Source organism: Lissotriton helveticus, chromosome 6, assembly GCF_964261635.1.
Source record: "Lissotriton helveticus chromosome 6, aLisHel1.1, whole genome shotgun sequence".
NCBI lineage: Eukaryota > Metazoa > Chordata > Amphibia > Caudata > Salamandridae > Lissotriton > Lissotriton helveticus.
In genome coordinates, this window is record NC_136067.1 from 1,635,969,319 (window position 1) to 1,635,994,072 (window position 24,754).

General features: G+C 45.8%; 1 protein-coding gene across 1 annotated transcript in view; it reads left to right on the plus strand.

Annotated features, from left to right (window-relative positions):
• The window catches only part of ERLEC1 (endoplasmic reticulum lectin 1), a 275,135-nt gene extending 250,607 nt beyond the window's left edge, over window positions 1-24,528 (plus strand). Inside the window, exons 13-15 of the mRNA XM_078649476.1 lie at window positions 7,758-7,835; window positions 10,441-10,516; window positions 24,411-24,528. Coding sequence (XP_078505602.1) covers window positions 7,758-7,835; window positions 10,441-10,516; window positions 24,411-24,482 — 226 coding nt within the window. The 3' untranslated portion in view covers window positions 24,483-24,528. The remainder of the gene's footprint in view (window positions 1-7,757; window positions 7,836-10,440; window positions 10,517-24,410) is intronic.
• Window positions 24,529-24,754: the final 226 nt, after the last annotated feature.

Genomic DNA, 24,754 nt, shown 5'->3' on the forward strand with positions numbered 1-24,754 from the left:
TCTGACTGCCCATTTCTTTAGAAAAATTCGCTCTCTGGTCATTTCTCTTGTGTGGGCTGGCAAGCAGCCGAGGATTGCATGGGACATCCTCACTCTCCCCATGTCGGTTGGCGGTATGGGCGCTCCCAATTTTAAACTTTATGCCTTAGGCGCTCAGGCCAGCTTTTTATACTTCTGGGTTCACCCCGCCACTTATCAGCTGCACGTCTCGGTCGAAGCCGACCTTGCAACCCCTTGGCCGCTGAACACCGCCCTGTTTGCCCCGGCCAGCCGCCCACGGGCTGTGGTGGACACGGTCGAGACCCTGCGCTGGGCTTAGTTGGGACAGTGCCGTTTTCCCAACACTCCTACGTTATCTGCTAATACCATGCCGATTGTACGTCATCCTGCCTTCCCTCCTCTGCAACCAACTGGTGTGTCTAAACAGGCCACCCGCTTGGGACTGACGACATGGGCGAATCTCTACCCCGGAAATACGTTTTACTCTCTTCCTGCTTCCTCTGGTCCGATGGACACTCTGCTCTTTTATCAGCTGCGGGCTATTTGTAGGGAGCTTCACTCAACATTTCCCCAACCTCCACCCTCGATGCTTGCTCTTGACTTTATATATACATCCCCCCACTCCGCAAGCTGGTAACAAAATTATATACTCTTACGCTATCGACCACCTCCATCTCTACTGAGCGCGCACGTGCGGCATGGGGTGAGGAGTTAGGCGTGGACATTTCCCAAGCTGATTAACTTTATTGCTGTAACCAGACGAAGAAACTGTCTCCCAACTATCGTCTTCGTCTCATACATTTTAAATACCTGCACAGGCTTTATCGCACCCCTGTTCAGCTACACAAATTGGGACTCATACCCAACGATAGGTTTATGCACTGCTTTGCCGTGGACTTTACTCATCCTGCATGGTTATCCCCAAGGTGTCGGACTTCTGGCTGGCGGTTTGTACCACCATCTCTGAGATTACCTCCGCCCGGGTTCTTCCCGACCCGCCGCTGTGCCTGCTGGGCTTTGTCAAGTTTTGTCCGGATGCCACTCGCTGACTGATTGCCATGCTGCTTGTCCTTGCAATATTTACAACAAGGGGTGGTGAGGGACAGAGTCTCTGAATTAAGCAGAATACGCTCACCCAGTCAAGAGATCAGGGCTAGATCCAACACCGTTTTTTAGCTCATTGCACCATCCCAGTTTCAGAACCTGGCTGTATGCAAATTAGTCTGTCCCTGGCCCAGTGCATCATGGGAACAGGGCAGACCAGACTACAAAAGCCAATTCTTACACTGGGAAGAAAACAAGCTTCCGGGGACCGGTTTCTGGCATTACAGCCGTCTTCGGCCCGGCTTGCTTGAATCCTGATGGTGCAATGAGCAAGGGACTCATGTCTGAGTATACCCTTCCACGCTTAGGGTGGACAAAAATATTTACAACAAGGGGTGGTGAGGGACAGAGTCTCTGAATTAAGCAGAATACTCTCACCCAGTCAAGAGATCAGGGCTAGATCCAACACCGTTTTTTAGCTAATTGCACCATCCCAGTTTCAGAACCTGGCTGTATGAAAATTAGTCTGTCCCTGGCCCAGTGCATCATGGGAACAGGGCAGACCAGACTACAAAAGCCAATTCTTACACTGGGAAGAAAACAAGCTTCCGGGGACCGGTTTCTGGCATTACAGCCGTCTTCGGCCCGGCTTGCTTGAATCCTGATGGTGCAATGAGCAAGGGACTCATGTCTGAGTATACCCTTCCACGCTTAGGGTGGACAAAAATATTTACAACAAGGGGTGGTGAGGGACAGAGTCTCTGAATTAAGCAGAATACTCTCACCCAGTCAAGAGATCAGGGCTAGATCCAACACCGTTTTTTAGCTCATTGCACCATCCCAGTTTCAGAACCTGGCTGTATGAAAATTAGTCTGTCCCTGGCCCAGTGCATCATGGGAACAGGGCAGACCAGACTACAAAAGCCAATTCTTACACTGGGAAGAAAACAAGCTTCCGGGGACCGGTTTCTGGCATTACAGCCGTCTTCGGCCCGGCTTGCTTGAATCCTGATGGTGCAATGAGCAAGGGACTCATGTCTGAGTATACCCTTCCACGCTTAGGGTGGACAAAAATATTTACAACAAGGGGTGGTGAGGGACAGAGTCTCTGAATTAAGCAGAATACTCTCACCCAGTCAAGAGATCAGGGCTAGATCCAACACCGTTTTTTAGCTCATTGCACCATCCCAGTTTCAGAACCTGGCTTTATGCAAATTAGTCTGTCCCTGGCCCAGTGCATCATGGGAACAGGGCAGACCAGACTACAAAAGCCAATTCTTACACTGGGAAGAAAACAAGCTTCCGGGGACCGGTTTCTGGCATTACAGCCGTCTTCGGCCCGGCTTGCTTGAATCCTGATGGTGCAATGAGCAAGGGACTCATGTCTGAGTATACCCTTCCACGCTTAGGGTGGACAAAAATATTTACAACAAGGGGTGGTGAGGGACAGAGTCTCTGAATTAAGCAGAATACTCTCACCCAGTCAAGAGATCAGGGCTAGATCCAACACCGTTTTTTAGCTCATTGCACCATCCCAGTTTCAGAACCTGGCTGTATGCAAATTAGTCTGTCCCTGGCCCAGTGCATCATGGGAACAGGGCAGACCAGACTACAAAAGCCAATTCTTACACTGGGAAGAAAACAAGCTTCCGGGGACCGGTTTCTAGCATTACAGCCGTCTTCGGCCCGGCTTGCTTGAATCCTGATGGTGCAATGAGCAAGGGACTCATGTCTGAGTATACCCTTCCACGCTTAGGGTGGACAAAAATATTTACAACAAGGGGTGGTGAGGGACAGAGTCTCTGAATTAAGCAGAATACTCTCACCCAGTCAAGAGATCAGGGCTAGATCCAACACCGTTTTTTAGCTCATTGCACCATCCCAGTTTCAGAACCTGGCTGTATGCAAATTAGTCTGTCCCTGGCCCAGTGCATCATGGGAACAGGGCAGACCAGACTACAAAAGCCAATTCTTACACTGGGAAGAAAACAAGCTTCCGGGGACCGGTTTCTGGCATTACAGCCGTCTTCGGCCCGGCTTGCTTGAATCCTGATGGTGCAATGAGCAAGGGACTCATGTCTGAGTATACCCTTCCACGCTTAGGGTGGACAAAAATATTTACAACAAGGGGTGGTGAGGGACAGAGTCTCTGAACTAAGCAGAATACTCTCACCCAGTCAAGAGATCAGGGCTAGATCCAACACCGTTTTTTAGCTCATTGCACCATCCCAGTTTCAGAACCTGGCTGTATGCAAATTAGTCTGTGCCTGGCCCAGTGCATCATGGGAACAGGGCAGACCAGACTACAAAAGCCAATTCTTACACTGGGAAGAAAACAAGCTGTCCTTGCAAGGCATAGGGTGGCCATGTGTTTGGTTTGCAGACCGGCGCCCAGCTTCGCCCATTGGCTTGAAGATGCTTCGAGATGCCAGACCCTATTATCTGAGTTTTGGGACCTTCTGCCTGCGAGGTCTCGCCCTCCTGACATATGGGGCCCCCTATTGACATATCTCCATTCCCGACCACATTCGAACGTAACTGCCTCTCCCGCGCTCCCCGCCGGCACTCCGCCCGCGGTGGTTGCCGGTGTTGCTCATTGATTGCCTCCTTGACCATATCCCCCCCCCACCCCCCCGGCTGGGCGTGTTCCTTCCCCTACAGTGCTATCACCACCTTCTACAGCTATTTGTTGTTTACGGTGCTGCTTGCTGCCATGTTGTACAGGACGATTCTACTGTAGGATTGAAATTTCTGTATGTCTATTGGATTTTGAGAACTGCCTGATGTGTAAGACGCCCTGATTTGATGCAAAACTATATTTTGATCATGCTGAATTTGGCAATAAAGGTTTTGAATTTTTTGATTTTAAAAAGAGCTTTTGGATTAAACTGTCTAATTTAAGATTACACATTTTTGTAAAATGTTTCCAGTTGACTTTTTAGCTGCATTTATAAAGCATCCACCACCTTAAAGGGTCTCTTTACACAGGTCTTCTAGTCTGCTATAACCATACAGAAAACACTTTTGCCAAAGCTTGTTAGTTTAGAAGGGCATTTGATGTTGAAAGGTTCAAGAGTTTAGGTCTTGCAAGGAAACGCAATGTTATTCTTTGGTAGATGGATTATATCTGGGGAGATGTCTGAGGCCTGCATGGAGATGTCGTTGATGGCTGAGATTTAATGTTAAAGCACAGATACCTAGGTGCTAGGCCATGACGACATTTATAGACCAGAAAAAGCATCTCTAAAAAAAATGCGATCAGAAACTGCCTTTACAGGTGCCAGAAACATAATCTCACCTGCATAATCCTCCAATGATTCTGCCTGCCACATTCCGGTCATGTTGTACATGTACAAGTAAAGTTTTTGGCAAAGCGACAGAAAGAGAAAATGTTTTTTTGTTTTTGCTGTCCTCCACTTAGCCGTATTCTATTTTTTTCTTACAATTCTTGGCAACTTTAATACGTGGTTGGAGGATCCTTCAAACCGCCATTCAGGCATCTTGTTCCCAGGGCTGGCAAACCTTGAAATCATGAAAGGTTCCTCATAGTTCAGTGCTCATCAACTGTCATGTTCTAGACACAGTTTTCAAAAAAGTATAGAGTCCTCTTTTCCTCAGATTTCCATTTCATAATTCTTTCTTTCACCTTCCTGATGTTGCCTCTACAGAATTCCACTCCCAACATTGCCATTATGAATCAGTCTCAACATTCCGAACCAGAAGATGCAATTTCAGGCCTACTCGCACATATTGCAAGTGTATACTGTATAGAGAAGGCTTTAATCTCTTTTCTTTGTCCATGAAAACTTTTTGGGGCCAGCCTCTGTTAACCTGAGGCCCAGCCTCATAAAGTACCTTGGTATTCCACAAACTGAAATAATTAAAAACAACACACTCGCAGTGCAGAGACTTAATGAAAGGGAGGCAGATAATATTCACAAGATTGAATGTCTAATGCGCATTAAAGAAAATACAACAGCTGTAATTACTGTGAAAAAAGAGTACTGGGATAATAAAATTAATAAAACTACAGACTAGTTCCCACACCAGGACACAAATTAAGGAAAAATATTTAGAACATAGGAAAACTAGCGACTTGGGAAAGCTCTTGATATGGCAACGGTTCAATCCTATATACCACTTTCAACTAGCAATGGTATGGAGGCCAATTTATTATGGATAAAGGCACCAAAACACAGGTTGTATTTGTCTCAATTTAGAGTGAACCTGATTCATTATTTAGGTGCCTTTGCTGAAACAGGATCCTGGTTTGCCTCTTTACCAAACTGTCCCTGTGATGGGGTCTCCTGACAGTGTTGGAATCACTTTATTCTAATTTGCACACACTATTAGTTTCCCAGACTACGGTTTCGACATCCTATCCTTAGTGGAAGATCATTCAAACACACCAAGAAGGTTCGATCTTTTTACGACTTGAGTCCCCCTTGATCTGTTTTGCATTTTCAATCTTTATTAATCGGGCACTTATTTTAATGAAGAAATATGCATCATGAAATAACAAGCTGGTTGCTGGATTTGGGATGTGAATACTATTATCTGATTGCATTAATATGTGAATTGTTTTTGTGTGTTTTAAAATTTGCTTTTTTGGTCTTACATTAGACCGAATAAAGATCTCATGAAACCTACTAACAAATCAAACTCTGATTCAGATAATTTCATAAGACTGCTGAAGGTTGAGTTTCTCTTCTATTTCATCACAAATATTATGCAAGCAGCTTAATGTTTGTTTTGGAGGTAAAATAAAAAATATTTGTCACTCTTTCTCTGTGACTGATAAACGGACGATAGCTTGCAAACCAGATTCCATGCGTTTTCATCTTGACTTACTAATTATAGATCTCATCATGTCTCTGCAAAATATATTGAAGCATCCTGATGCTATCTGAGTCCCTATCCGAGCCAGGCTTCTCAGGCAGCATGCTTTAACAAGATTTTGAATGACTGCATTAACGGGTAACGAGGCATATGTTGTCGTGAGTCCCCTATGGGTCCCACTGTAGTTTTCCCTTATGTTAGCCTTAACTACACATGTAGTAATCTGCTTTTGACTTGTACATGTTACGCAGTAACACATTTATTTTAGTGTCACACTGTTATTTTCGAAATATGTTGCACGTGTATTTTTTAGCTTTTCTACTGGACTTTTGTCTGTACATCGTGCATGGCCACACAACATGGTGCCCTGTTTTTCACTGTGGTCCGACACGAACACCTAGACATAATAGAGAGATCCATCTGCTGTTTTTCTAATAGGACAAGTCATACCATATAAGCCATGACTTGTCATTCTAAAAACAGATCAAAACGAGGCTTGCAGACAAAAGATCCTGAGACGAAAGAGCTGCATGCCTAAGATGTAGAACAACTGATTATGAATCTCTGGTATAGGGTCCGGCTCAAATCCTAGAATCTTTAATATAATACTGTGCTTTCATAGTAAAGATAGGCGTAGACTGATTTGTCATTTGCTATGACACGGCTTTTCATTGTGTACAATTTATTAATTGTGCTAATCACATTATTTACTTGCATATGTCTCCTAAATGCAGCAGTTTTTTCATGATCGAGCACGTTATATTCATTAAATATTGTACGCTCTCTTTGTGTCTCTTTCCTTTTATCTTGAACACCTGTGAGTGAGAGAACAAAAGGTGACGGCCTGTTACCGTGACTCCTGAGTGAGTTTAGAGTGTTGTGTTGTGTTCTGGGGTACTAATTTATCAGTCTATCTGGAAGGTTAGGAGGGCAGATAAAGCACTAGAAGTTAGTCTGGGTTTGGGCCCATAGGTACTGATGTGGTATGGAGACTGAGTCCCTACATGCTGACGTTCTGTGATCCCAGGCATAGTTCTGTTTCTAAGCAGAATCCCTGCAACAATGTTTCCAAATCTGCTGATGGAGGGACTCGTAAAACCCTCATCAAAATGTTCCATCTGTCCCCAGGAGACATAGCTAGCTATCGGGAAAGAAAAAATGCCAACTATGACTGCCCTAAACAAATTTATACCTACCTTTTGTTTGAATTATATTGCGACATGCTGGGATTTGGGCTAAAGACTGTTTTAGCCAAAACTGTATTACCGGCCAGGCGGTGCTTACAGTATTAGTGTACTATTAGAGTATACAGCAATACAATATATGGCAGTGATTAAGCATCAGGTTTATGTCCTCATGAAGCCCAATCTCTAAAGAGGGTGAAACTGAGGGAAGATAGTGTTTTTCAGGACAAATGCCAGAGAAGGTAAGCATAATAATTTTTGTAACCAAGCTCACATTTGCAGGTGGCCCATATAAATGCATGCAATGTTTCATAGGAAGAATTAAAACGTCCATTATCTGAGGTAGCTCCCTCTCCCTAATTTTTCTATGGTTTGAGTGACTGCCAGTACTGGAGTACTGATGCAAGATGAACATATGAAGGACATCCGGTTTTTTTCCAAGTATACATGAGGCAAAAAAGTAATACAAATGAAAAAATTGACTGCACATCATTAATATAAACATGTCTGTTCACTGTAAATGTTTTTATATGCAACAAATCATATTTATAGTCTGATCCTTCTATTTGCAACTATATCGTCTTTGATCTTTTTCTGGGTCATTACTTTTTGATTTTGCATGTATTAAATTGTGATACAAATGTGATTATTAGATCTGAGTCATGTTTTATTTCTTAAAACTCTTGACAGAATGGTTTCTCATTTCTATGGAAATGGAGATGTTTGCGACTTGAATGAAAAGCCAAGACAAGTAATTGTGAAACTAAAGTAAGTTGATTGCTTTCAAGTTTTTTTTTTTTACATGTATAGTAGTGGAAAACCGCAATTATTTAAGCATTATGTATCACCTGAGAGATGTGTATGAATGGCAGTTCCTAATGTAAAAATGTCACAAATAATCGTTTAAGAGTTTTGAAAGGTACCCATTGTTAACCTTAACTAACGTGATTAGCCTTTATTATACTTATGTTCACGAGAACGTAAACACTAACCAAATAATTGAAGAAAAAGTTTGCTTTAATATTGTATTAGAGTGTATTCAGTAGATCCATCGTTATTGGTAATAGAAATTCATAAATTATCTAGAGTATGATTATATCAGTGATTGTACAGAGTACATACATTCGTTTTGTATGTTTATGTACCCAGAATTCTCATTCTAAAATAAGTATAGGTGTCAGACTGGGTTGGGAACATTTCCAGCATTTCTCCCACCAGGTATATTAATTTAAGTAATACTTCATTACTTAGTTTACCAGAAGTGCATACTTTTTTTTTTTTTTAAGCGTCTCAACGGATATCTCTTATTATGTAACCAGTTCCGAATTGGGATCTAAAGATAGTGTTAGTAAACGTTATTGCTCCATAGTATGAATTTTCACAAAGATGTAATACCCCACAGAGGACGGGTCACTCAGTTGAGTCGAATGCTTTTTCAAAATCCAATTGTATGGGATATTTTGCTTCCGTGGCCACCCCCCTACTCCCCTTAAATATGCCGGCACCGTGTTAAGCCTTTGGATACCGGGTTTCATACCCCTTGCTGGCATGAGCCTCTTTTAGTCCATTTCAACCATGGTTCATACCTTCTTCACCAGTCTATATGCCAGAGTCTTCACCATCACTTTAGCTTCTACATTTATCAGGGAGACTGGCCTGTATTAGGCACAGCACTCTAACGGTTTGTTAGGCTTGGGGATTATCACCACCGTGGCACCACAAATGTTCGGCTAGTACGACTTCTTGGAACAGCGCCTTTAGTGGAAGACTTAGTCTAATTACATATTTTTTAGTATACTCAAAAAAGGAACCCATTTTGAACTGGGGTCTTTCTCGAGAGTATACCCTGTACAACCAGCATTTGTCCTTTTCTTTTTAACCTTCTCTGTAGCAGGCATTTCTCTAATATCCTAGAATATTAGATGCTGCACATCCCTCTTTTCCTTTTACTGCCCTTAGCAGGCTAAACACGAAAGCATTGCGCATAATTGTAGTTTTTGTGAGCCACACATTTTCCATTTGGATTATTGGGATCTATGATAGGATAATGTCTTCAGGCCAGATTCCAGGTGCAGGACACCATTGTGGCTACTCAAAGTTTATCTTGATTTGGAAACTGTCAAAAACCCTGAAGCACTGTCGCAGTGCATTGGGGAATTGCACAAATAAACCTCTAAAGAAGAAAGGCAAATCTGAGAAAAACGTGTTTGTGAGGGCTAAACAAAATGTAGCAGCTGATTAAAAACATAAGCCTATGCGTCACCACAATGTGTCATTTAGGCATTAATTAACCAATAATGTTTACACATCAAAGAAATATCTTCAACACTGAGAAATTTACTTCACAAAGCATGCAACTCAAGCTGCTCACATTAAATATTGCTACTGGTAAGCGACAATTGTTCCTTAATTAAATTCTTTCTCTCCCCTCTGGCTCTCAATCCTGTCATAAAGCCATAAGAAAGTGCTGGAAAACATAGTCAGCCTAACGAATTCTTAATCCTATCTACCATTAATAACAACCCACCATCCCAATAGCCCTAATTCATTTAGCGTTCTGACTAGTGTAATAAGCTATGTTAGCTAGTTGGGCTATTATAGAATGTTGTTAGGCCATTTAGAATGTAGGGCAGGAAGGCTGAGGAGCATAGAAAGACTGAGAAGCGGTTGGATGAGACCTTCAAGAAATAATAAACATCCTTTCATGTTGGTTCTCCTGAGTATTGATACCTTCACCTTTGTTAAACTGGTGACGAGGATGGAATGTCAAACAGAAGGTGTCAGCAGTGAAATCTTCAACGGGTCTGTTGTGGTTTAACAGACTCCCGCTTGCTGCAAGTTCTTTATGTGGATATCGCTAATCCTCAAAATGAAGAAATGATTCTGCCTCTACTCTGTGTTGTTTGGTCTACACTGGATTCAAGCATCTGTTGGAAGTGTGACAAGCATACGTGGATATATATTGGATTGTTTTCTATGTCTAACTCATGAGGATTATGAATATAGCGCACTAACCTGTGGAGTTGTCACGTGAGTGATACGGTCACCTCTATTATAGCTATATTTTGGATTGCTGTTGAATACATAACTTGCTGGTGAGGCACACTAAAGCATGTACACGTGTTTGACCTCTTGCTGTACTTAAGTTTGGTGATTTATTTTTTTTACCGTTTGTAAAGTGATGCTGATACTTCGTGTTGGAAATGGAGTGGATGTAGGGCTTAGTGAAGAATGTACAGTAGCAGAAGAGAAGCTTATTTGGTGCTTTACATTCTTTTGTGAATAATAGTCCATCTTTTGTAATTTTGAAAGTTTTCCACTGTAGCATGTTAATTTTGCTGTGTCAAAACTAATTACAAAGGTCTTGTTTTAGGTGCAAAGAATCCGATTCTCCTCATGCAGTCACTGTGTATATGCTGGAGCCTCACAGCTGCCAATACATTCTTGGGGTAGGTACAACTTATGTATATGGTATTTGTATAAACCAAGTCTGTCCAGTGTCTCTGGCTCAGTCTCCTCTTAGGCCTCATACATACAGCAGAGGAAACCCAGTGATTCCTGTGTTTTTTCACTTTGGCTTAAATTCCCAAGCTGCGCATAAGGGCTCTCGTCTGCACCATACCACAGTCTCCTAAAAAGATTTGCCATGCTTGGGTGATGTGAGATAAAGCTCTAGTGTTATATTCACAACACTGAAGGCCATGTACTGGGAGAAAGTGGTGCAGGTTATGGTTCTCCCTCCTCCTCCTCTGACAGAGCTGAGACGAGGAGCATCATTCATTTATGTATTCTTATTTCAAAGCCCTTCCCATTGTATATAATGCCATAGACTAGTCCTTTCCCATATACCGGAATTCCTAGCAGTAAAGTTCAACTGGGATGCTCTAATTAGACCCCTAAGAGAGACCAATGCCACAGTAGCGTGGTTCTAGGCCATACATTTTCATAGTGTGGGAAAGAAGGCTTTCTTTGCTGCCAATACTAGGCTGTGGAACACTAATCCCTTTTCTTTACTCATGGAATTGCTTCTGAAGTTTAGAAAGGGCCTCAAAATATTTTTGTAGCTTGGATCTATTGTGTGGACGCAGAGGTTGTGCTGTGTGTGCTGCTGTGTGGCATCAAGATACTCCAGATATAGTGCGTTTTACAAATAACTAATAACACAACACGTCCATTGCTTCCATTTTTCTTTCAATTATCCTCCTCTAGGCTGCATGCAGCACTTATACCAGCAGCTACCTTCATACAGGCCATTGTGGATTTTCAGGAGTCTCTTAGTCCTGCAACCCCTAGTTAATTTCCTGCTCTTCTGAAACCTCCTCCTCCTTCTCATGCTGCTGTGTTCTAGACCTCTTTGATGAGAACAATAATTCCCCTTTTCCCACCTGAGGTTGTAAGGGCATTTGCAGCAAGTGAACTCACTCATAATAGTCCAGGATCTACGAAGAATGTTTTTTCCCAGTTGTCATTGTAGTTTGCATTCTTTTTTCAATTAGAAGTATACTAGTGAAGATGTCACTATCTGTTTCCCAGTAACCAGGGCTCCAGGTACACCATGAATCAGCCCATTCTACTGCTTAAAATGACGACTTGAAATAATGATACTAGCAACAACAAAAATGGGGATTGATGTGATGATCCGACTGGTAGTTGCTTGCAGATGGTTATTCGCAGGTGCACACACTTTTTTGTGTGTGTCCATGCAGGAGAGAGAACCGACTAGTTTCTTCTGTGACATCCAGTAACCCATAACTAGGGTTTTTTGCCTGTATAGAGAGTATGTGGCAGAATTCACTTTGATTCTTACTACGTATGTTATGTGTTTGCTTGTATCGTTGTTTGAAACCAGGAGAAAGTGCAGTGTACATGGTGCCCAAAGAGGACAATTTTAACCAAAAACTGATACCTATCTGAAGACTGCCTGTGTCCTCTGCAGTGTAAAGGCAGTGATACTGTCCCAACTACAGTTATTTCATGAGATGAATCTTGTTTCCTCGCTGTAACTGATACCTACCCTTCCATCTTTCCTGTGTTGTGTTGGATGTACACTGTCAATTTAGGAAACTTGGTCCAGGCTGTCCAGTATGCAACACCTTGGCTCTTTTGACCAAGCCGGTCCCCTGTACCTGCTTTTAGAAAAGCTGAAGAACAGGAAAAATCAGAATGATTCATGTAGTTAGCTTTGGCTTTCCGCTAGGGCCTCCTTCATGGCCTTTTTTCTAGGTTGGCAACCTTCTTGGATAGCCCCTGTCCGGTAGTTATTTTATTACACAGTATGAGTAGTGAAACAGTTGTCTTTAGAGGGAACAGTTTCTGTGTAAGCCCAAAATGTAACCATGCGGTGATTGTCTTAAATCTCTTAAACTGAAACTATTATATGTTTGTATTACCCCATCCCATCAAGTGGGCAAACCCCTCTTTCCCTTTCATTGGCATCTGGATTGCTAACAACGACCACCCCCTAGAGAAAGCATTAAATGCTTACTTGTTCTACTCCTGGTGAGGCAAGTGCCTAACATGAGAAATGGGTTACACGGTTTAGTGAGCAGTATGCAAGTCCAATTTAATACTATTGGTGAAGAAAAGGCCTGATACACAGCAATAAGAAATACCTCAAATTTGCATTGGAAATGGATAGTGTTCACTGCTGCACAAGGGTCTAATGTTTGCCCTAAATTCTGCCTTGTTTAGGTTTACCAAAGTCCAGACAGAGCTGCATCTTATCTGCTCCACTAGTGGATGGCACCATGCAGTGTCGTCCACCACTGCCAGAATGTTTAGGTTAAATGGGTCTCTGTACTTCCTACTGTGCATAGTGTGTGGGACAACTTTATGTGAAGAAGTTCCTTTTAAAGTTAATTAAAATCCTTCACATACCTGTACAAGCCTCTTGTACTCAAAGACTTTTCTGTAGCCTCTCCAGTTAAGTGTTTGTTCCACAACACTGAGTGTCTCGCTTTCAGTCATTCCGTGGAGTGGTGTGGCTCACTGGTTAGAGGCGGCAGACCCGGATGCAGAGGACCGCCCGGGACCAGGGTTCAATTCCCGACGCGGCAGGGTCGTGGACCAGGGTCAGCGGACTCGATAATTCTCGCTTCGGTGCCTACTCTAACCAGGGATCACACTCTGCAACTCTGGGCATTAGCTTGCCTCATCTCCACAACGGCCCCCCACATACGCCGGGGATGCCTGGTTTCACCTTGGAGATACCCAGTAGGGACCATCTCACAGGGAAAGCCAGGACGGGTTCCCCAGCGGTCTACAGCGCGGAGATACCCCATGTGGGGTGATTCATGCGCTTTACAAGACACCATTACATTACATTACATTCCTTGGACATTAACCGTGCTGGTATAAAATGCTAGTGCTGATGCTCACACCACTCATATAGAACTGCATACGGGATACGAAATGCATTCAAATTACTAAACAAGGATTTGGTTTTCTGCTAGATTTAATTAGTGCCAGACTATTACTTTGACACTTGGCTTGTGTTAAGGGTAGAAAGAAAATGACAGTACAAATTAAAAATATCCTTTTCAAATTAATTAATTGATGGTGAATTCTAAAGTAATCCTACTCCATGGTGAGCAATGTCCATATATTACAAATTGTGATCCTGGCAACGGAAAAAACTTTGTGAAGATCGCAATGTGTAGTATGTGCATTAGCTGTAAGGCCTGTGACCTAAAACATGTGAGTTGCTTGGGATTGAATAATGTAACATGCTTGAGTGCTGTGTGCTTAACCAGAAAAATGCTTTAAAAGCAATCAATATCTAAGGGGAAAACAGAATGAAATAAATAATTGCTATAGTGTGCACCGTTATTCCTGATCTTTTAGCAGTGACTCCTTGAGTAAGATTATCCTTACACAAGGAAGAAAGTGAAGGTGAGAGCCGGAGATCTTCATGTAATGAATTCCATATTTGTGGGCAGAGAAGAAAGTCACCTGCAGTGATGGATTTGGAGACTTTCTAAATGTTCTGCATTATGTATGAATTACTCCTTGTTAAGCAAACACTTCCTGCTTTTAGGGAGTTTTTTTATGTAGGTAGGGTCTTTGATGGAGGTGGGCAACCCTGTCAGTGATACAAAGGTGACCCTCCACCAGGATATTAGTGCTGTCTCAGTGGGGCTTGGGCTAGAACGCTCTTGGAGAGGCTCAAGCAAACCGAGACCAGTGTTGTGGAGCTGGCACCGGCGCAGCAGAATATAGCACAGCAGCTGGGAGCCCTGACCGACAACAGGGTGCACGTTCTGGAGTGCAGGACTGAAGATGCGGAAGGACGTAATCTGAGAAACAACTTCAGGGTGGTGGGGCTTCCAAAAGGGGGCGATATGGTGGCCTTCCTGGAAAAGTGGTTCAGGAACGTGGTGGCCCCGGTGGGACTCACTACTTTCTACACTCTGGAGAGGGCTCATAGGGTGCCGGCTAGGCCGCTGGCTTTGGGGAGGCCTCCGAGACCAGTGGTGGCCCTCCTGCTTCATTTTCGTGACTGGGACTTACTCCTGCAAAGAGCAAGAACCGACGTACCTTTCACTGTGGATAACGTGAGGGTTACGCTGTTCCCGGACTATACCTTGGAAGTGCAGAGGAAGCGGGCCTCCTATGTGGCAGTCAAGAAAGCACTGCGAGACGAGGCTCTCCAGTATTCCCTGATGTTCCGGGCCCGCTTGCGTATTATTCTAGAAGGGAATACGCACTATGTTGACTCTCCTAAGGATTCATGGGATTGGCTAGAAACGTACAAAGCAGAGACACCGCGAGGAGAGAACCCTGGAGAAGCGCAGGGGCGAGCCACAAACCGAACATCACGCCCGAACCGTCGTCCCCGTAACAGAACCCAGAGGAAACCCCTGCTATATCAGAATGCACAGGAGCGGGCAGAGGCTCTGCAAGCTGTGGTAGCACTGGCGCAGGATCGGGCTGCGATATCAGAAGAAGCTGGCTCTACCAGAGACTCAGTGGGCAATGACTCGGACACCTCTCATGGTAGCGGCGAACGGATGCCTGAGGTGACGCCACAGACGGCAGATGGCATTATTTGAACGAGGGTGGTAAGCCAGAGTGGACAGAGTATCCAGAAGGCCATTTATGCTTATAAGGATTGGTGAATGTCCAGGACTGTTCTGTTTATGATGAGGCTGGTGTGTAATGGTTAGAGAAGCCCCTAGCCATCCGTGATCCCCAGAGCCTCTGTAGTTGACGGAGGACTTAGTGTGAATTTTCTTATGGTTTGGATGGGTACTAGTTTTAAGGTAGCTGACTTGAGGTGCGGGAGTTGGGGTTGCTTGTTAGGCTTAGGCTTGTTTAGGCTTGTTAGGCTTAGGGCCAGGTATGTCACTAGGGTAGTTTTCATTGCAGATTTCCCAACACTGTTAGGATGGGTACCACCAACGACTTGAAGTGTATATAATGGAATGTAGGGGGAATGCACTCTATGTGGCGTCGACATAAAATACACGCATACTTAGTCCGCAGGGGGGGTTCAGATTGCGGTGTTGCAAGAAACTCACTTAAAGGCGCAAGAAGGAGCAGCGTTACAACGCCGCTGGCATGGCCACGTGTTTTATACTGCCTATTCCGCGTTCGCTCAGGGAGCATTGGTTTGGGTGCGGGCGGGAGTGCCGTTTCAATGCAGAGAAAGTCTTTTAGACCCAGAGGGCAGCTACGTAGTGGTTCTTGGGAAACTAGACAGTCGTGACATAGCCTTGGGGAGCCATTGGACTCCTGAGGCGGAAGCCGGGAGAAAGCATAACTTGTGTTTTTTTTAAATTTTACTTGTGATCACGTGTTCCTATCACTCCCCCATCCTACTTGCACTTCTTTGCATCTCCTCAAACAGCGCTCCACGCTGCAACGACCCCTCTCTTCCAGCCGCCATTCTCGAGCGCGAGGCGCGCCACAGACACGCCCACTCTGTTGGCCACGCCCCCTCGACAGCTTGTATATATAGTGCGCGCTGAAGCCAGGCGCTTCACTAGCTATTGGACTCCTGAGGCGGAAGCCGGGAGAAAGCATAACTTGTGTTTTTTTAAAATTTTACTTGTGATAACGTGTTCCTATCACTCCCCCATCCTACTTACACTTCTTTGCATCTCCTCAAACAGCGCTCCACGCTGCAACGACCCCTCTCTTCCAGCCGCCATTCTCGAGCGCGAGGCGCGCCACAGACACGCCCACTCTGTTGGCCACGCCCCCTCGACAGCTTGTATATATAGTGCGCGCTGAAGCCAGGCGCTTCACTAGCTATTGGACTCCTGAGGCGGAAGCCGGGAGAAAGCATAACTTGTGTTTTTTTAAAATTTTACTTGTGATAACGTGTTCCTATCACTCCCCCATCCTACTTGCACTTCTTTGCATCTCCTCAAACAGCGCTCCACGCTGTAACGACCCCTCTCTTCCAGCCGCCATTCTCGAGCGCGAGGCGCGCCACAGACACGCCCACTCTGTTGGCCACGCCCCTCTCAACACCTCGCCTCATGACCATAAATCATGTGTCTTGGTAGGAAGCGCAGCGGACGAGCGCAGCGGGCGCGACGATTGCGCGCCGAAGGCGCGCCTAAGGCAAGCCCGTCTGCGCCTGTCCGCGACCGGCCGGGACTAGGGGCTTTACACTCTGCCCCACTTATCACCTATAGCCCGGACCTACTCCGCAGCTACCAGGGCCCCTGGCCCATCACGGCCAGTATTAGCTCTCGCATCTCTGCTTTCGGCATAGCCTCCCTCCCTCCCTTTCCTCTCCCTCCTCCTACCCCGGATACTCCTCCCACGACCTGTAGGCCTGCTCCTTCGCCAAACCCTAAAAACATCACAGCTTTCTACCTTAACACCCGTTCTGCCGTTGCCCACTCGCACGAACTCTCGGTCTTGCTGGATTTACAGGCTCCAGATCTTCTCTTCTTAACTGAGACCTGGCTCTGCGATGACTCCCTCCCTGCACTCCTATCCACCCTTCCAGCCTCCTACTATGCCCTCAGGGCCGACCGCACTTCGGGCAGAGCCGGAGGCGGTGTGGCAGTCATCGCACGTACCGTTTTCCCTTTTCAAATTCTTTCCCTACCTAACATCGCTACCACTGAATTCCTGGTGATTCGCACAGTATCCACCTCTCCCCCCCCTTACCTGTTTCCTCACTTATCGTCCTCCTCAGTCCCCCCTACAGTTTCTTCCTGATTTTCTGGAGGTCTTGGCTACCATCACAATCAACAATTCCTCCATTCTGCTCCTCGGCGATTTTAATTTTTGGCCTTCCGACCCTGCCGAATGTCCATCATCTAAGGATTTTTCCGAAACCCTCCACTCACTTAACTTCATACCTCATGTCCATTCCCCTACCCACATCAAGGGTCACCTGCTTGACCAGATCTGGTCCCTGAACTGCCCTGTGGAATCCCTGTCTATCTCCCCTTGCACCTGGTCCGACCACCACCTGATTTCATTTCTCCTTCCTATTCTCCCCCCAGCTAAGCCCTCCCGGCCCAAAAACACCTGGGTCCGATCATGGGGCCGTGTCAACCTCGAGAATCTCTCCTCTCTCCTTACCAGTTCTCTCCCGCCTCTTCAGGGCCTTACCACCGTTTCCCAGGCTGACACCATAGACCAGTGGCTCTCCCGCAGCTGCGACTCCGTTGCCCCACTCAAGCGCATTACTTCTAAACGCGATAAAGACGCGAACCGGTGGTTTAACCAAGAGCTTAAAGCCACCAAACTAACAGTTCGCCGCGCAGAGCGGGCTTGGAGGAGAAACTATTGCCCCATTTTGAAACTGGAATATATCAACATTCTCAACCAGTACAAAAAAAGCATCTTGGAGGCCAAAACAGCTTATTTCTCCTCCAAAATTTTTGCAGCGGAGAACCAGTCTAAGGAGATTTTCTCCATCGTTCACAATCTGGCGTTCTCGGACAGAACTACGTTAAAACCAGCCCCGTCCAATGACCTCTGTCTTTCTCTTAATAATTACTTCATCCACAAAATTATCACCATTAAGGCCAACATCCCCCCACCTTCCCCATCTTTCGTGGATCCCCAATGTCCCCCTCCCAAAGGCAAATTGACCATTTTTCCCCCCATCACTCGGGAAAACCTGGCTTCACTGGTGCCTTTGATCAAATCTGGCTCCCCACTTGACCCCTGTCCTGCCCACATCCTCCGTCACGTTTTTGTCTCCTGTCCAGATCCCCCCCTTCACCTCCTCAACAGCTCCCTCACGCAAGGCATAGTCCCTAGCTCCCTGAAGTCTGCGGTAATTGTGCCCATCTTGAAAAAACCTGGGGCAGATCCCTCTGTCCCTGCCAATTTCCGTCCCATCTCCCTCCTGCCTTTTCTAGCCAAGGTGCTTGAGCGCCACGTCACCTGCGCTCTGAGCTCCTTTGTGGAGAAACATGGAGCCCTTGCCTCCCGCCAAGCCGGTTTCCGCCCCGCACACTCTACGGAGTCCGTTGTCATGTCGGTCCTCGACACCCTCAGGGAGGGTATGGACACCAATCAGCACCAGGCCCTTGTGCTCCTCGACCTCTCAGCCGCCTTTGATACGGTGGACCACAACATCTTACTTTCCCGTATCGGGGCGGCGGGGATCGAGGGGACTGCCCTGGTCTGGTTGTCCTCCTTCCTGAGTGACCGCACCCAGGCTGTCCGCCTGGGTGACTTCACAGCGGACTTCCGGAAAGTTCAGTGCGGGGTTCCTCAAGGCTCATCTCTTTCCCCCCTTTTGTTTAATCTATATATCGCCCCTCTTATTTTCTCCCTCCAACAGATGGAGGTCGCCGTATTTAACTATGCGGATGACCTCCAGCTGGTCTTTGATCTTTCCTCTCCTTCTGCTGTCTTCAATTTCCAAACCATCATGTCTCACATCAGGGACTGGATGAGCCACAATCACCTCAAACTCAACCCGGACAAAACCGAGCTGGTATTGACGGGTGGTTCATCCAGCCCCTGGTCCCCCCTCTTCTGGCCCCCCTCTCTTGGCTTTCCTCCTGCCCCCTCTTCCTCAGTCAAAACACTAGGCATTAAACTTAACTCCCTACTCACCCTCCACTCCCAGGTCAGCTCTGTGGTATCTTCTTCTTTTCTCTCACTGCGTACTATACGCAAGGTGTCCCGCTTCTTTACTTTTTCTGCTCTCAAACTTATCATTCTGGCCATGGTGGTGTCCCGCCTGGACTATGGGAACGCTCTGTATGCCGGTATTCCTGCATACAGTCTGCGCCGCCTACAACAGATCCAAAACCTGGCGGCCCGCCTGGCTTTCAACCTCCCCAAATTCCACCACTCTACCCCACTTCTGAAATCTCTTCACTGGCTCCCCGTGCGGGCTAGAATTCAATTTAAGCTCGCATCCATCACTTTCCTGGCCCGATTGGACTTGGCACCCGCCTTCATCTCCTCCGAGATTGTTCCTTATGTCCCCTCCAGGGACCTACGTTCGTCTTCCCAGTCCCTCCTCACCATCCCTCGCTTCCGGAGAAAGAAGTGGGGCGGCTCCAAATTTGCTATTCTGGCACCTACCCTCTGGAATTCCCTTCCCCTTCATCTTCGTGCTATCACCCTCTATCCCCAATTCCGCAAAAGTCTTAAAACCTACCTATTCACAAAGTCCTTTGAATAAAGGCTCCTCTCTCTCTCCCTGCTCTTAAACCTCAGCCCCCACTAGCTACAGCGCCAAGAAACCGCCGGTATACGTGCGCTCTAAAAGTGCTTTTAAACTCAAACTCAAACTCATGCTCCCAACACGGAACAACCTGCCTGTTTCTCACAGTCGTCAGGGAAACTAGCACCCTATATCACTGGATCAGTATTGCTTGGCGGGGACTTTAATTGTATATCACATGTGAACTTGGACCGCTCGCACCCCCCTCTTCCTACTGCGCCCATCCACAAAAGAGCGGAGGCGAGGCGGCATTGGCAGGGCCGCTGCGGGCTAGTGGACACTTGGAGGGCTCAACATCCTGGGGAACGGGATTATTCTTTTTTCTCTCAGCACTGCACGATCTCCACGTGCACTTAGATGCGTTTTTATGCTCTCCGGATGTGCATGCAGAAATACAAGTCAGTGAGTACCTTGCTAGGACATTGTCAGATCACAATCCCAAATTACTCCGAATGCAATGGACGCGTGTACATGCCAAGATACCTACTTAGCGATTACGCTCGGAGACCTTGAAAGACCAGGTGTTTCGTGACACAGTGGGAACTTCCATAATTCAATACTTCAGGGAAAATGAGGGCACAGCCTTCACATCTTTAGAGGAATGGGACGCTTTTAAAATGGTGATCAGGGGTTGCTGTATCGCTGAGGCGGTGGGTGCTGCTAACGGAAATAAGAGAAGCGGGTCACCGCCTTCGGGAAGTGAAGAGAGATCGTCCTGGGAGGCCAGACAAACAGGGGGAGCTAGTGGAAACAAAGGAGGCGGTAGCGGTACAAATTGAGCGATTGTGCTGTTTCGATTATAAAACTTATATCACACTTGCACACACAGAGGGAGACAAATCAGGAACTCTCCTAGCTTGGCTGGCTAACCCGTTGCACAGAGGCTCGATGATTCTGGAAATCCGGTACCACCGGGCGGCCACTTTCTATACTCAACAGGGTATAAATAAGTTGTTTTTCGACTTCTACAAGGAATTGTATAAGAGCAAGAGGACCCAGACTGAGGGAGCCTTGAGTAGGTTTACACGTGAACTCAAGCTCCCACGGTTGGATGAAGAACAGGCGGAGTTGTTAGGATGAAATATTGAGATTGGAGAAGTGAGGGCTGCTATTAAATATATGGCACGGAATAAGACTCCGGGGACGGATGGCCTCCCGATTTGATCTAACCCACGCTGAGCAGTTAGCACCTCAATTGGTAGCTCTATATAATGATGCGAAGCATATAGTCATGCTCCCGTTGTCAACGAGAGAGGCAGTTATCATCCCTCTCCGTAAACATGGTAAGCCAGCATGGGACCGATCGGCATACTGCCCGTTATCCATGCTTAATACAGATTATAAAATATTGAGCCGTATATTGGCTACTCGACTCCTGCCTTTCATGTCGACCATCATACATCCGGATCAGGCTATATATATTTCCACTAGGAATACGGCCCTAAATATTCGCCGCCCAATGCAGATCTTAGAAGCAGACTCTTATCCGAAAGAAACAGCCACTGTTTGCTGTCGATTTATAGAAAAAGCCTTTGACAGCCTGGAATGGTCTTATTTGTTCCACGTCGTGGCTAAATTTGGACTGGGGGACACATTTATACAATGGACGGCTTTACTTTACAAATGCTCTACGGCAAGGGTTAGGACGGGTAGATCGATATCTGATGCCTGTGACATGAGCCGGGGCACGTGACAGGGTTGACCGCTATCCCCACTCCTGTTTGCGCTGGCCATGGAGCCACTGGCGGCTCAGGACAGGGCAGTATTATGAAGGCCTACAAGCGCATGGACAGATTCACCACATAGTCCTATATGCTGATGACTTGCTAATGTTTTTAGTAGACACGGACAAGCGCTTTTAGGGGTGAAGGCATTATTGCATGAGCTGGGCATGGTGGCTGGACTCAGAGTAAATTGGGCAAAGTCTTGTTTGTTCCTCACTGTCGGAGACCAAGACGGACCGCAGGACATAGCAGGAGTGCAGTGGGAATACCGATGTCTCCCATATTTGGGGGTAAAGATATACCACACACAAGCGGATATGTTGGAGGGCAATATTGACAGGGCAGTGAGAGGCCTTGCTGGCAGCTTTGAGTCCCGGGGGACACTTCCACGATCAGTGGCTGGGCGAGGGCCTTCCTTAAAATGGTGGCCCTCCCCAGGCTATTATATTACTTTAGGACCCTGCCGGTTTGGATTCCAGACCGGATTTTTAAACAGCTTACGTCTATGGTCACAGGATTCTTGTGGGGCACTGGTAGACGGAGGGTCGCCTTGACTGTATTAATGCGTTCAAGCAGACTTCCATCACATATTCTGTGGATGTTCGCAACTAGACAATTACTGGACCAAGGTAGTGGCCTTGCTGAACGCTGTAACGGATAGAGAGTTGGAACTGGTTGATGGATTGGTTTCCACATATGGCTAAAAACAAGATCACTAGCAAGTTTATAGATATGGGTCTATTGCTGCCTAAAAGGGTAATCATGATGCATTGGAAAGGCAGGGTGGCCCCAACATAGCTAGATGGAAGAAGGAATTCATCAAATGGGCGAAATGCGATGGGATAGCGAGGTTGCCATTGGCAAAGAGAACGAGTAGCGAAAATGCATTAGAAGCGGCTAAAGCATGGGAACCGTTAGTGTGACTATTAAAGAACCCAGATACTGATAGCGATGAAGACAGTGAGATTGCTGTACCAGCGTTAGGAAATTGAGATACTAGCACCCAAGTGCAGTGGAACTGACAACCCTTGTGCTAGCTAGCATGATGCATGAGCGCACAGTAGAGGCAGGCGACCAACTTCACTGTTAGTCCTGGTATGTTGGGGGAACCCACGTATCACACATGAATACTGAGTACATTATACAGAGTTGGAAGTGACATGCCTGGGGGGGTGGGTGAGGGGAGTTGAGGGAGTTGAATTAAAGTAGTAAAGATTTGAAGTTGTAGTGACACTGTCACCCTGAGAAGTACTAGCTAGCGGGGACCGTTCTTATTATTTCTTCACTTTTATCTTGAGCAGTGAGAGGAAGGGGCTACCGATATGTAGTGTAGACTATCATTTATAGGGTCCTACAATGTATGATTGTGCTATCTACCCGGATGGGAAGTATTATGTAAAGAAATTTGACGCAATGAAAGTATGTGCTGATACGGAAAACTCAATAAAGTTTGTTTAAAAAAATGGTTCATGGCCACTATATGTATCAAAATGACTGACAGCACTTACAAAGCCTGGAGAATCAACTCCAGGGTTTGTAGGGGGTGTCCTGCTCATGCAGGGCACTCACACACTTATAATCTAGCACCTTGCCTTCAGGATTGAAAGGCCAGCTTTAGGGGTGACTTATAGGTTTTAAGTGTAGTGACCTCAGATATAAGAAAACGTATTTCGGTCATAAGTGGTGCTAGGTCCAACTTACACAGGCTGCAATGGCAGGCCTATAGTCACAGTTTGAGTGGGCTCTCATGGGTGGCATAATACATGCTGCAGCCCATGAGAGACCCCTTGTGTACCTATGCCCTGAGTACCCCAATACCATATACTTGGGACTTACCTCGGTACACCAGTAGCCAAGTGGGAAGGTGCCAAATTAATTACCACACTCAAATTTGGAGAGGAAGCACAGTGATTGGGGTCCTGATTAGCAGGATCCCAGTCAGACTAGTCAGCAAACAGAATAACACCAACAAAAAATGGGGTAACCATGAAAGCAGATCTTTTTTTCCAACACTCTGCATTTAAATCTGACCATTAGTAGTTATAGTCCTAGGAATGGGGAGTAAATATGCAGACCCAGGAATTTCTGAATTAAAATTCATATTCTTCCCTCAGTTTTCCGGACTGCTCCAATTACATTATTCTCCTGGTCTGATCAGGTGGTTAAGGTCAGCAGAGGGTGCCAGTGGAAGAGGGGGATGAGTGAATGTCCGAGGCTATAGTATTCTGTGACCTGGCTAGGAAGAGGGTTGTCTTCCTCTTGGGGTGCTGCAGGGAGTTGGCATGGTCCAGGTTTTAACCGTGCCCACAGCCCCAGACCCCTGTTCTGCAGTTTCACCATGTGCAGATCCACACCTGGTGAAACAGGGTCGAGTATTTTTGGACCCGGTAACCCCAGGTCCAGAAATGCACGACAACGCTGTAGTATAGCAAAGTGCTATCTCGCTGTGCATACCACTCCCCCATTCTCTTAATGAAAGCCTTAATCATCTGTACCTTTGGGTATTCAGAAGTTAAGTGGTGGGATATGAACCCTTGGGGGATGCATACAGCATGAAAGACCTCCCATCAGCGACAAAATAACTTGGACAGAGCAGTAGCGGTGCAGGAAAAGTGGAGTGCCCTAGGAATTTGGCATATGTAGTGTAAATATCCTGGTTTGAGAATAGCACAAGTGAAATACTTAGAAAGTCAGAGGTGAGCCTTTGATATGTAAAGGTAAATGATGCATGTCCCACTAAAACAATTCACCTAAAGATGCTTAAATAACTACAGCTGCATCTCGGTGGGCAACTCAAGGAAGGGCTAAATACCAAAGTGAAATAAGCATATTTGTAATGAATATTATGATCTTGTATATTTTGAGGTTAAAAATCTGAAATCAACTATTTTTGCATGTACATTTTCCCCACTCTTTATAGTGTATTTCTCAATTTTTATGTTTTCTTTGTTTCTTTAGGTGGAGTCTCCAGTCATTTGTAAAATTCTTGACACAGCAGATGAAAATGGATTTCTTTCAGTACCCAGTTGAAAAATGACAGAGGACGGTCAAATGAATAAAGCAATTATACTTTAAATATAGTTGCCATTTTTTTTTGCCAGCCAGGTTTCTTAAAAGAGAAAATTGTTAGCGTAATATCAGCAGGACTTTACAAATGGAATGTCTTCGAATCACTGTAAATGTATGTGTATATAAGGGTTTGTCAATAAATTTTTAATCTGATATCTTGTTTTCTGTTTCACTTGATACGTTTGTAAAACGTGTGTGGAGCAGTGTGGCTCAATGGTTAGAGCGGCAGACCC